Source organism: Microtus ochrogaster, unplaced genomic scaffold (assembly GCF_000317375.1).
Source record: "Microtus ochrogaster isolate Prairie Vole_2 unplaced genomic scaffold, MicOch1.0 UNK1, whole genome shotgun sequence".
In the NCBI taxonomy this organism is placed as follows: Eukaryota; Metazoa; Chordata; class Mammalia; order Rodentia; family Cricetidae; genus Microtus; species Microtus ochrogaster.
This window is the reverse complement of record NW_004949099.1, coordinates 38,114,551-38,126,688: the sequence shown is the minus strand read 5'-3', so window position 1 is coordinate 38,126,688 and position 12,138 is coordinate 38,114,551. Positions and strand designations below refer to the sequence as shown.

Sequence of the window (12,138 nt, the reverse complement as noted above, 5' to 3'; positions counted from 1 at the left end):
GCAGAGGACCCTGAGTCTTGCAGACAGAGCTGCCGGTGTAAAGCAAAGTAACCCACGTAACCCACGGTTAATAGTTGATCCTTAAGCTGCTGACAGCCTGCTCTCATTCTCCTAGGCTTACAACTTTCTATTTCGGTATTTCTCCATTCTTATTTCTGGGACCTCCACTTCTGTGTTCTTATTCTTGGACGCTCCATACACCTCTACAGAAGTAGATGACATGCCAATCAAAAGCTGTAAAGTAGAGGGAGTAGGAAAGGAAACCATACAATCTCCGACTTTCAGTTCCTGCTTCTGAGCCCGTGAATTGTCTGTCAACCATTCTTCTTCAAAAACAATAGCAAGGTAGCAGGTGGCAGTGAGGGAGGGGCGGGGTGGGCAAGGATGAGGTGATGGAAATGGGGAAACATTCGCGTCCTCTGAACAGGTTCAGGTCCCTGAAGGCCTCCCGTACCCTGTTTCTCCTGGCCCTCCCCTCTCCCAAGGTCCTCTCATTCGCAACTGCACAGTCACTGCCAATGCCGAGTGCGCCTGCTCCAAGGGCCTGGAGTGCAGGGACAAGGAATGTATGGAGTGTGACCCTCCTCGAAAGCCTGTGCTGACCTCACACCCTCCACCCACCCACCTACCTTATGCCCAAGGTATGTAGCAAGCTGCCCGTTGTCCAGTTCGCTGGGGGGCAGTGGGGCAGCCCACCTAGCACTGCCCGATCTGAACTTACACCGAACTAGGCTCTGGGCCGGCTTGTCTTCCTTCTGTCTCCCTCCTGCAGAATCATAGGCTTTCGGTCCAGTGCATCCTCCGGGGGTTGGAGGGAAAGGAGGGCAGGTTTTCTGCTGTGATAGATTCTGTCTGTTTCTTCCAGTGATGCCGGAGCCCAGGACGATCTGGCCTGCACACACCAGGCAGCCTCCTGACTCAGCTCTCTACACCCACTGGCCATGTGAGTTTCCTCCCTGCTAATCCCCATTCCTCAGAGAAAGGGAAGATGAAAGAGCCCAAGGGAGCAGCGACTGGGAAACCCCTAAGCATGAGGTGAAGAATAGGGGTACAGAGCTGCAGGAAAGTTCCGTGGATACGGATGCTTGCTGAGCATGAGTTAAGGACCAGAGTAATATGTGTGTAACCCCAGCATTCACAGGCAGAGACAGAGCCACCTTTGCTGAAACAGCCACATTTCCAGTTCAGAGAGGAACCCTGCCTCAAGGGAGCATGCTGGACTCTGAATGCACACACGAGTACTCACTACACACAAAGGAGAAGGGGGGGCAGACAGACAGACAGAGCGGGAGGCAAAGGAGGGGAAAGCATGATCTAGCCAGGGATTAGGAGATGGGGGACTGGTCAAGCAGAAGGCTGATGATGGAGGGAAAAACAGATTGGGCTGAGGGAGTCCAAGGTTAGACCCTCCAGCAAAGCCTCTGGGCACCCATGCCTATCACAGCCCGAAGACCCCTGTGCAGTTCAGACTGTATCCGAATCTTCGTGACCTTCTCCAGCATGTTTCTTGTCTTCATCCTGGGAGGAATCTTGTTCTTCCATCAAAGAAGGAATCACGGATCAAGTAAGAGATCAGCCGCCCCTCCTTCCCCAGCCCACCATCTCAGCCCTGCTAGCCTCACCTGAGGCCCCATCCCGACTCCACCCTACTCTCACCTTCACGCCCCCACCCTCCACCCCGCTTTTCTCTTCTCAGCTTCATCCCCACCCTCCCTACTGCTGACCATGCCTTGGCCCGTTGTCTTTCCACAGATGGAGATGACCAGGCGGAACCTGAAGAGACCTGTCCTTACAGCTGCCCCAGGGAGGAGGAGGGCAGTGTCGTCCCCATCCAAGAAGACTACCGGAAACCTGAGCCTGCTTCCTACCCCTGAGCCAGCAAGGGGTGGGGTCCTTTCCACTGAGGCGCCATCCAGGGGGATCTCCCCTACCATCTACCATCGTCATCAGAACCCTTTCCTGTGTACACGTGACACATCGCCCTTCTGAGACGGAGAGTGACGAGAACAGGATCCCCAATGTGTGGTCAGCAATCTTGGGGAGGCCCAGGCTCTAGCTGGAAAACACACTCCATATAAATGAAGCCCTCTGGCTGGCAAAATTACATGCTAACGGTGAAAACAGCCCACGAAGGACTGGAGAGATGTGAAGAGCACATATTGTCCTTCCAGAGAACCAGAGTTTGATTCCCAGAACCAGCAGGTGGCTCAACACCACCTGTAACTCCAGCTTCAGGGAATCCGACACCTTCGACCTCCTCTGCCACCTACAAGTGCAGAACATTCAGACACACAGACACAAGATTAAAAATAAAATAATAATAATAATAACAACTTTTTGACTAGGCCACCAGCAGAAGACCCGCAGAAGCCCTGGGGCCGGAAGGTCTCACCTGCCACAAAGGACACTATCTGCAGACACACATACTTCCTGCTTTGGTTCCGTCTTCTCGGGAAGTTGTGACACTGCCGTGGGCAAAGCAGAAACTGAGATGTTCTCTCCGTTTAAGCCCAAGCTGTAAATAAATTCACTTTTCTATTTCTGTATCCACTGTCCTTTTTGTCTCAGTGTAGACAGGCATTGGAACCCAGAGCCAGGCCTCATGGCCAGGGGCTCCAGTAACATCTGTGAACATTCTACAAGTCATTTCCCTTTCTACAAAATAAGGGGGGGGGGTGGAGAAGAAGAAGAGGAGGAAGGGGTGACAGGGGCTGGGAAGATGGTATGAAGGGTGAGTTCTAGCACCTTTCACCAGAAAAAAAAAAAAATAGCCAGTCCTTACACAAGAAAAAAAGGGAAAACAAACAAAAACTCGATGTGGCCCTGTGTGCTTATAATTCAAGGGGTGCCAGGAGGGCAGGGCAGCAGTTGGAGTGGAGACAGGACATCACTGGCACTTGTTGGCCACCAAACAATTCCAGGTTCAGAGAGAGACCCTATCTCAAGAGAATAAGGAGGAGTCGTGGAGAAGACGCACAGGTCACACTGACCCTCCACACACAGGCGTGGCTGCGCACCCCCACCCCACACATGAATACACCACACACACTAATACAATTGAAAGTGAAACCCAGCACTGTAGCTCTCCAGCTTCCTGAGACTGCAATCCCACAGCCAGGCCACACCCCATCTCACCCGTGGAGTCAAGGATCTGAGCAGCGAGTTGTCACCTGGGCAGACCAACAGGATTCCACATGGACCTAAAAGAATGAAGGGTCCCGAGTCCTGTAGATCTCTCTTCTGACTCCATCCCCTCTCCTGCCTTGTCTTAGAGTTGATGGGGAAACAAAACAGGTTTTGAAATCACCTGGGGACTTCTTGGGTGCAGGGTGGACCGAAGGACCGGGAGGAGGGTTCTGGCCGCTGCTGCTAATGGTTTCAGGCGACAAAGACAGTCGAAGTGAAAGTGAAAGAGAAGCGGACTGAGATCTAGCAGGGGAAGAGAGCACAAGCGGCTAGCCAAGCGAGGGGTGCTCCAAAGAATCCTCTCTTCAGCCACGGATCTGTAGCAGAGGAACCGTGGAGAAGGCAGCCAGCGAGGAGGAGCCTGAGAGCAGCCTCCATGGGCTCGGAGCCCAGCTGGTGTCTGCTGCTCTGTCTGGCTCTCTCTGGCGCAGCTGGGACTGGTGAGTGCCGAGGTCTGGCTCCGTGGTGGGGGAAGGAAGCCTTGAGCTAAGGGAGTCCCGGGAAGCCACCTACCCAGAACAACTTCCTATTGCCTTCTAAGCCCAGCAGATGAGTGTGGCTTAGATGACGACATGAGGAGCCAATTTGGAGAGGGGTACAGCTGAGAACTCACAGGAGTAGAGGGGCTTTCTCTGTGGAAAAGGCAGGGTGCCACCATTTCATGGGAGACAGCACTGCACCCTAGAAGGAGAAGGGGCTTCCCAGACTAAAGGATCACTGGGGAGGTGACTCTGGAGCAGGAGGCTAGAGGTCACAGCAATGGCAGAATGCAGAGGACTCTGGGCAGGTTGGGAAATGAGAAAATGGCTGTCAGCGTCCCTAGGAACATCAAGAGCCCAGCTCCTCTCTCCCGTGGCCGGATTTGTTCCTTTTTGTTTTTGTTTTGTTTTACTGGGAATACCTTTCAAAAAAAATTTTCCTTGTATTCCACAGTTGGACTGTAAAAATTTAAAAGCATAAATCCCCGACTCTGAGCAGGACAGATCCCGAACTTAAATAATTCCCTGAGTAGCTGCCTGAGTGACAGGTGCCTCCCTAGAAGTTGGGTTTTTGGATGAAATGGCACCAAGACAGCAGGACCCAGAGGCCCTTACCTGGTGATCAGCCCATGGTTTGGAAAGGGGTGGGCGGCAAATATGGAGGAAGAAGGTGTTCATCTCACTGTTCCTGCAGAGCCCCCCACAGCAGAGAGACCGTGGCAGCCCACTGACATAGTCTTGGACTGCTTCTTGGTGACAGAAGACAGGCATCGAGGGGCTTTTGCCAGCAAGGGGGACAGGGAGAGGGCCCTGCTTGTGCTGAAGCAGGTGCCAGTGCCGGATGATGGCTCCCTAGACGACATCACTGATTTCCAAGCCAGCACAGTGGACAAAGAAGACTCACCTGTTATCTTCGAGGCCTCAGGTAAAAAGCCTTCTTCCTTCCTAGGCTTCCTCCGTGGGGACAGCTCAGGTCCCTGTCATATCTACCCACCCCTACTTCCCACCCGCCTAGGGGCGTCTGTCTAATATCACTTCTGTGACCACCCTTCTCCCCAGTGGACTTGGTACAGATCCCTCAAGCAGAGGCCTTGCTCCATGCGGACTGCAGCGGGAAGGTGGTGACCTGTGAGATCTCCCAGTACTTCCTCCATGCTAGACCAGAGGCCACTTCGGAGAGAGCAGCTTGGTTCATGAGCAACGTGCAGGTATCTAGAGGGGGACCCAGTGTCTCCATGGTGATGAAGACTCTAGAAAATGCTGAAACTGGAGCTGTCTGGCACCCTACGCAGAACCTACCCCTGAGTCCCCAGGGTACGATCAAGGTTGCAGGTGAGAAAATCAAAAGCAGCAGCACGAGGTTTCCTTTTATGTTTTTATTACACTTTGTGTGTGTGTGTGTGTGTGTGTGCGCGCGCGCGCGCGTGCACACACGCCACAGCCCATAGGTAGAGGTCAGAAAACAACTTGTGGGAGTTGGTTCTCTCCTTCCACCGTGCAGGTTCAGGGACTGAACTCAATTCACTAGCCTTGGCAGCAAGCCCCTTTACCCACTGTGCCATCTCAGTGGCCCCCAAGTTTCTTTCTTTTAGTTGTAAGAGCTGGGATAGAAGGAAGAAACAAAGTCTATAATCTATCACATAGGTCCTCTTGGGGTACCACATAGACCTTCATCTTTTCCTTCTAAAATATCCTGAGTCCCAGAACAGGGACCCTGGGAGATTCTTACTTGATTAAGGGTCAAAATATAAAAACCATCAGGTATTTTCTCCAAAATGGAGGTGACTTTTCTCTCACTGGGCTGTGGTGGGGAAATGAGGTTCTTCTGTCTACACCTGTGGCCACCGCTCTCTTCTTTAGTCAAACACCTGTTTTCTCTCACTGAAAAGCCACACTGCTCTGGTTTCTCACAGCACTTTCAACAGAGCACAGGGAGACAGAATTTGTTCCCTCCCTCTTATTAACAAAGCCCAGCCCTAAGGGAGGAGCTTGGTCCTGCTTCAACTTGCTGGGCCATGCTTTGTTGACACCCAAGGGAGACTAGACAGACAGGGAGTGGATGGAGGTGGGTAAAGGGATGGGGGAGGGAGCAGAAGGAGAGGAGGGAGGAGAAGCTGGACGGGATAAAATAGCTGAAAAAATTTAATTAATAATGATAATAACCAGTCCTTGTCCTCTCCCGTTTAGCGCCACCTACGAGGCGCAAAGAAATTAGGCACATGGTAGCAGGTATCTGAAGAGTCCAGTTCAATATTTTGCCTCTAAAGGAAGCCATCCAAATCCACAAAGGATGGAGATGTGGGGGAGCTCCTCTCCGATCCCTGGAAAGCCATAAGACATTAACCTTTATAATTACTTTGTCTGTGCTGAAGATTGAGCCTAGAGCCTTGTGCATGCTAAACAGCTACTCTGCGCTGGCCTACAGCTGCGACTCCTTTTTCAGTTTTATTGTGAAATGGGGACTCTCACCAAAGTGCCCAGGCAGGCCTTGAACTTATGATCCTGTTATGCCTCCTGAGTCACTGACAGTCCAAGTAGGCACTACCATTTCCACTGCCTCTACGGCCCTATCTAAATGAACCTAGACACATCAGAAAAGATATCCAGCATCGACCACAGGTCTTGTGTGGCTCAGTGCTTCTCCCTTTTTGAGATGATTTAAATCTAAAAATAAAGCCACACTGTGGTGGTGAGCGACTGTAATCCCAGCACTCAGGAGGCAGAGGCAGGTGGATCTCTGAGAGTTCAAGGCCAGCCTGGTCTACAGAGTGAGTTCCAGGACAGCTAGAGTTACACAGAGAAACTCTGTCTCCAAAAAACCAAAAACAAAAAAACCCAACAACAACAATAACAAAGCCAAACCGACCAATAAGTGAAATAGCATAGACCCACACGGCCTTGACCAGTCTCACCAGATATTCATCTTGTCCCACTTCCTCTCTGCCTCTGCTAAAATAGACATTCTCCCCTTGAACTGACCAGACCATAGGGACCACAGCACTTCACCCCTAGGTGTTCCTTCCCATGCACAGCTATAGCTTAGAGCTGAGAGTCAACCACCAAACAAGGATCAAGGCTGGGCAGTGCGCTACTCATAGTAACGAGGGATCCGGTGCACATAGAACTTAACCGTATTTTAGTCACAGAAGAATTTAGTAAAGCTGGTGGGGCTGTGTACACCTGCAGTCCTAGCACTGGGGACCTAAGCAGGAGGACCCAGAGTTCAGGCTCCCACGGGTGCCATGCTGCAGGACAGGAAATGAACTCAATGGGTACCACTGTTGGAGGCAGGGAGCTGGAGAAGCTGTCCGCCCACCGCTCAGAGGCCATGTGACCCGGGGAGGGAGCAGTCCACAAGTCACCTTTTATTCTCTCCACAGTGGAGTTCCAGGTGACGTCAGAGACCCAAGCCCTGAATCGCCTGCTGGGGTCCCCTGTGACCTTGCACTGCAGTTTCTCCATGGCACCCAGCCTGGACGTCATTGGGGTGGAGTGGCGGCTGCAGCACAAAGGCAGCGGGCAGCTGGTGTACAGCTGGAAGGCAGGGCATGTGCAGGCTACGCGCAAGGGCGCAACGCTGGAGCCTGAGCAGCTGCACGCGGCTGGAGATGCCTCGCTCACCTTAGCCAACCTCACTCTGAAGGATGAGGGAACCTACATCTGCCAGATCACTACCTCTCTGTACCAAGCTCAACAAATCATCTCCCTTGACATCCTAGGTAAGGCCTACTGGCCTGGGTTATTCTGGGGAGAGGGGAAAGAGGGGTGCCTATGGGGAGTCTTTCCCAGACTAAAATCCAAACCCAGAGGGAATCTCCTGAGAAAAAGAATGCCATTCCCACAGCTCAAACACAGTCTTCATCCTGGAGGCACAGATGGCATCTGATAAGGAGTCTCCACTGAATGCCAAGATAACTCCCCCCAAAAGTAGCTAGTCCTGACTCTTGCAGCCCTGGCTGGCCGGCTGTAATTTCAGTCCCTAGACCACTTCTGGAGGGGACCCTGCGGGTGTCTAGGCAGGGAAGCGAACCATGAAGAGGTAAGAATGAAAACTCAGTTCACACTGACTTTGTCAACTTGGGTCAGACTTGCAGAGGGTGACATCAACAAATTTAAACATGGTGTCATCTGGGAAGAGTTTCCCGGTGTAATAATACAGTCCCCCGTAATTACCTCAGAAATGTCACTTCTCCCAAGAAGATGGGTTCTAGAGATAGGCTGCCTGTACTAGCTTAAAGGCCTAGAGAAGGCTCTGGCCTGGTCTGTTGTACAGGAAATGTAAAAGTCATTTGGGCTATTAGCCACCTTGACCTGGTTGCGGGAGCTTGGAGTTGTATAGCTCTGGCTATACAGAGACTGTAAGGGCCATTTAGACTATTAGGTATCTCTGGAGCTGGTTGTAGGAGCTTGGTGGAGCCTCTGGCCATAAGGGTCATTTAGACTACTAGTCTTGGTTGTAAGAACTTGATATGGCCTGGGCCAACAGTTGACACAGATCACCAGGCTGTCACTCCTAATTCTCGGCTTTCTGGATGTCAGAACAGGATTTCCATCTTTCCCATTGGAAAGACAGTCCTGTGTGCTTAATTTTCCTGGCTTCTCTGGAGATCTGTGGGCTCAAGGAACTCCATGCTTTGCTCCCAATACTTCCTGAGGGGGCGGTAGTCAGTCAAGGGCAGGCAGAGGGAACAGTTCTCATCACAATGAGCAATCACTGCTTGCAGGAGCAAACCAAGGAGGTTGCCTGTTGTGGCTCAGTGGTACAGCACTTGCTTGTACAAGACCCTAGGTGGAATTCTCAGCTCTATTAAAAAAGGGGGGGAGGGGGAGGGCAGTGGTGGCACACGCCTTTAATTCCGGTGCTCAGGATGCAGAGACAGGTGAGGTGATCTCTCTGAGTTCGAGGCCAGCCTGGTCTACAGAATGAGTTCCAGGACAGGCTCTAAAGCTACAAAGAAATCCTGTCTGGAGGTGGGGGCAGGAGGAATCATGCTGGCCTGTCACTGACTTTAAAGTTCCAGAAATGATTGCACTCATGACCCGCATCCAGGCCGAGCCCCTGGAAGATGGAGATGTTTCTGTCTCCACAACCTACCTTCACTCTCAGAGGCTGCAGGCTCCTCTGTGGGCCCTGATCAGCCACCTCTATAATCTTTCTCCAGCTCCCCCCAAAGTACAACTGAACTTGGCAAACAAGGATCTGCCCGCCTCCCTGATCTGCAGTGTCGCTGGCTATTACCCTCTGGATGTGGTGGTGACATGGATTCGGGAGGAGCGGGGTAGAATTCCAGCCCAAGTCTCTGGGGCCTCCTTCTCCAGCATCAGGCAAAGCATGATGGGGACCTACAGCATCTCATCCACTGTGACAGCTGAGCCTGGCCTGGCAGGCGCCACTTACATCTGCCAAGTTACCCACATCTCCCTGGAGGAGCCGCTGAGAGTCAGCATGAGGGTTTTACCCGACACAGGTATTGGGAGTGTCCTATCTCTTCCTCCACTTGAGATTTCCCTACTTCCGGGTCATCTTCAGCCTCGTGCAGATGCCCATGCTCTTGCTCTGTTCCACTCTCACACTCTTGACTTACCTCTCCCAGAGTGGCAGCCACTATTGCTACGAATCCCCAGTCTCCAAGTAATAAGCTTGGGCTGGAGAGGCAGGTGCTGCTCCTTCCCACTAGGAGCTAGTTCAGCAAGAAGGGAGCCCTTACGACCAGAGCACAGCCCATGTGAACACCAGATTGTACAATAGCCTACAGAACTTAGGGAGCATGGCTATAGCCGAGGGCATATGAGAAAAGGAGCAAGAGACAATGATACTTCAAGGTAGTTACATCTGCACATTTACGTGACCAGACATTGGAAACTCATCTCTCTAGACTGTTTTTAATATTTCGTGAGTTTGAGTGTTTTTCCTGCATAGAAGTGCACCATGTGCATGTGACGCTCATGGAGGCCAGAAGGGGGCATCAGATCTCCTCGGACTGGAGCTACAGATGGTTGTCAGCTACCATGTGGGGCTGGGAATGCAACCCCCAGTCCTCTGCAAGAGCAACAAGTGCTCTTAACTGCTTAGCCAACTCCCCACTCCCAATATTCTCAACTTTTAAGTATGATATCACACATTACACCTATTTATTTTTGGAAATGGATCTTACTGTTATTCAGGCTGGCCTCAAACTCCTCTGCCCAAGCAATCCTCCTACTCAGCCTCCCAAATAACTGGGACTACAGATACCATCGCCACGTCCAACACTTACAGATGATAAGCTGGTATTTGCAACACTGAGCAGTTTGCCCAAGGTTCTCCACCAGTAAATAGTGAAAGAGAAAATGTGACCAGCAGGCAAGCTGAATGCCCTTACAAGCTTACGCCCTATAATCTCAATGGACCACATGCTAGAACTTCGTCCCAAAAGCCACAGAATGTTGCAGTTTTAAGCAGAAGAGGATATATATGAACCTCAAAATGAAAGTATTTGAGAGCCCAAGACATCATTTGGTTGCTCACCAGATTATGAGCTTTCCCAGAGGTCAAATTTTGTTAGAATTCACATTATTCCCAGCTATTTGCTGTTAGTAGCTCAATCTCTTTTGTAAAACATTTTCAAATGTCTGAGGTGGAATGGGGGATTAGTGGTGTGTGTGTGCCCATAATCAGACTAGAAGCCTGCAACAGGAGCCTAAGTTCAAAGCCAGTTTGGATGTCAGGGAGACCCTGTCTTAGAACAAATCCTGATGTGAAAAGAGGCAGAAAACAACACACAAATCTGAGAGTCTTGAACGAGTGCAGGCCTGCAGCGTGCGTGGGCCCAGGGCTCCCGTGAAGATGCACAAGCACCCACGGCAGCGCTCGTTTCCTCAGGGGAGGGGTGCTCCTTCTCACCCACAGAGCCAACAACAGTCTTTGGAGTCTTCTTTGCCACCGTTCTCTTCGTTCTTGCGCTGTTGTTGCTGAAACTCTGCAGACAGCAAGGTGAGTCTGTATATGAACCCCACTCCTAAGTACCTGCCCTCCCCCCACACCAGAGTTGAAGCCCAAAGTGCCGGGTTCCAGGTATTTCCACTGTGTCCCCAATTCCTGCTTTTGGAAGTACCGCATTTGAAACCAATCTTCTTCTGTTCTCTCTGTTTCTGTGTCAAGACCTGCCATGACTATGAGGCACTCCAGGTAGCTGCTCTCTTGCTTCCAAGGAAAAAGCCGAGTACCCGTGTTCTAGCTACTGTGAGGACTCTGCGCTGAGCTGTGGGACTGAAAAAGGCCTGAAGGAGGCACCGTGTGTGGGAGTGAGGTGCTGGTCTCTGCCTTCCTTCCCTGTCGAGAAGACCCTGGGCTGATCAAAAGGGAGGCAACAACAGGAGGGCAGACTTGTCTGAGTGGAGGCTAACACCACAGTCAAAGGGAGCAAGTGAAGGGAGAGGGGAAGACGGCAGGGCCGGCCACTGCTCACAAACTCCTGACACTGTCCAAATAAACGCACTTTGTGTCTACACAGCCAAGCTTTTCTACTTTGTCTTTCTCCATTGTCCCAACAGATCCCTGCGCCCTCATTTCTTACTGCTCCAACTTGCAACTTCAAGGTGTGAAGCAGGGGCCCTCAGAGGCCTGCCAGGGCTACACCCCACTGTGGTATAACCAGAAATTAAGGTTTGGACCCTTCAGACAGTTGCCAGGGGTTTGTGATTCTTAGGTGACACTCCCTCAGCTGTAGGAGAGGTTTCCTGTGTTCGTTTCTATGAGGTATGTTATGGATACACACAACTCAGCATATAAAAATTGTGGATTATGAAGTCTACTATCAAAAATACAAAACAGGGATGCTGGAGAGATGGCTCAGTAGCTAAGATTGCTCTTCCAAAGGACCTGGACTTGGCTCTTGGCACCCACTTGGCAGCTCATAACCATCTATAGCTTATCCCAGCACCCTCTTCTGACCTCCTTGGGCATCAGGTGCATGCATGTGGTACACAGACAAACATGCAGGAAAAGCAAGAATGCACACAAAATAAAAACAAATATATCTTTTTAAAAACATCTGTGTTTGTGCGTGCCTGGGCGTGTGTCTGTGCACCACATGCATGAAGAAGCCTGCAGAGGTTAGAAGAGTTGCTGGAGTCATCCACGGTTGCGAGCTGCCATGTGGATGCTGGAGAGAGAAGCCAGGTCCTCCGGAAGTCCTCTTCAGATGCATCTACTTTATTGTTTTATGTGTATAAGCATTTTGTCTGCATGTATGTGTGTGCACCACCTGCATGCCTGGTACCAGAAGGGCATCAGCTCACCGGGGGCTGGAGTTACAGGTGGTTGTAAACCATCATGCGGGTGCTGAGAATCAAACGTGGGTCCTCTGCAAGAGGAACAAGTGCTCTTAACCCCAAGCCAACTCTCCAGCCCTAAACAGAATTTAAAAAACAAAACAGGGGCCGGGCGATGGTGGCGCACGCCTTTAATCCCAGCACTCGGGAGGCAGAGGCA

General features: G+C 51.3%; 2 protein-coding genes and 1 long non-coding RNA gene across 3 annotated transcripts in view; 2 read left to right on the top strand and 1 right to left on the bottom strand.

Annotated features, from left to right (window-relative positions):
• Positions 1-1,897, top strand: part of Cd27 (CD27 molecule) — an 8,181-nt gene extending 6,284 nt beyond the window's left edge. The window contains exons 3-6 of the mRNA XM_026788120.1: positions 486-641; positions 866-943; positions 1,445-1,564; positions 1,753-1,897. Coding sequence (XP_026643921.1) covers positions 486-641; positions 866-943; positions 1,445-1,564; positions 1,753-1,874 — 476 coding nt within the window. The 3' untranslated portion in view covers positions 1,875-1,897. The remainder of the gene's footprint in view (positions 1-485; positions 642-865; positions 944-1,444; positions 1,565-1,752) is intronic.
• Positions 1,898-2,196: 299 nt separating this feature from the next.
• LOC113458035 lies at positions 2,197-3,196 on the bottom strand. The gene is made up of 3 exons (XR_003378478.1): positions 3,136-3,196; positions 2,393-2,515; positions 2,197-2,266 (listed from the first exon to the last, which is right to left on the bottom strand). It is a non-coding gene; the product is annotated as an uncharacterized LOC113458035 (long non-coding RNA).
• On the top strand, positions 3,134-11,158 carry Tapbpl (TAP binding protein like). The gene is made up of 7 exons (XM_005365245.3): positions 3,134-3,626; positions 4,360-4,590; positions 4,725-4,997; positions 7,046-7,384; positions 8,828-9,133; positions 10,555-10,638; positions 10,807-11,158. The coding sequence occupies exons 1-7, from the start codon at positions 3,563-3,565 to the stop codon at positions 10,815-10,817; spliced, it is 1,308 nt and encodes a 435-aa protein (XP_005365302.1). The 5' UTR covers positions 3,134-3,562; the 3' UTR covers positions 10,818-11,158.
• The last annotated feature ends 980 nt before the right edge of the window (positions 11,159-12,138 follow it).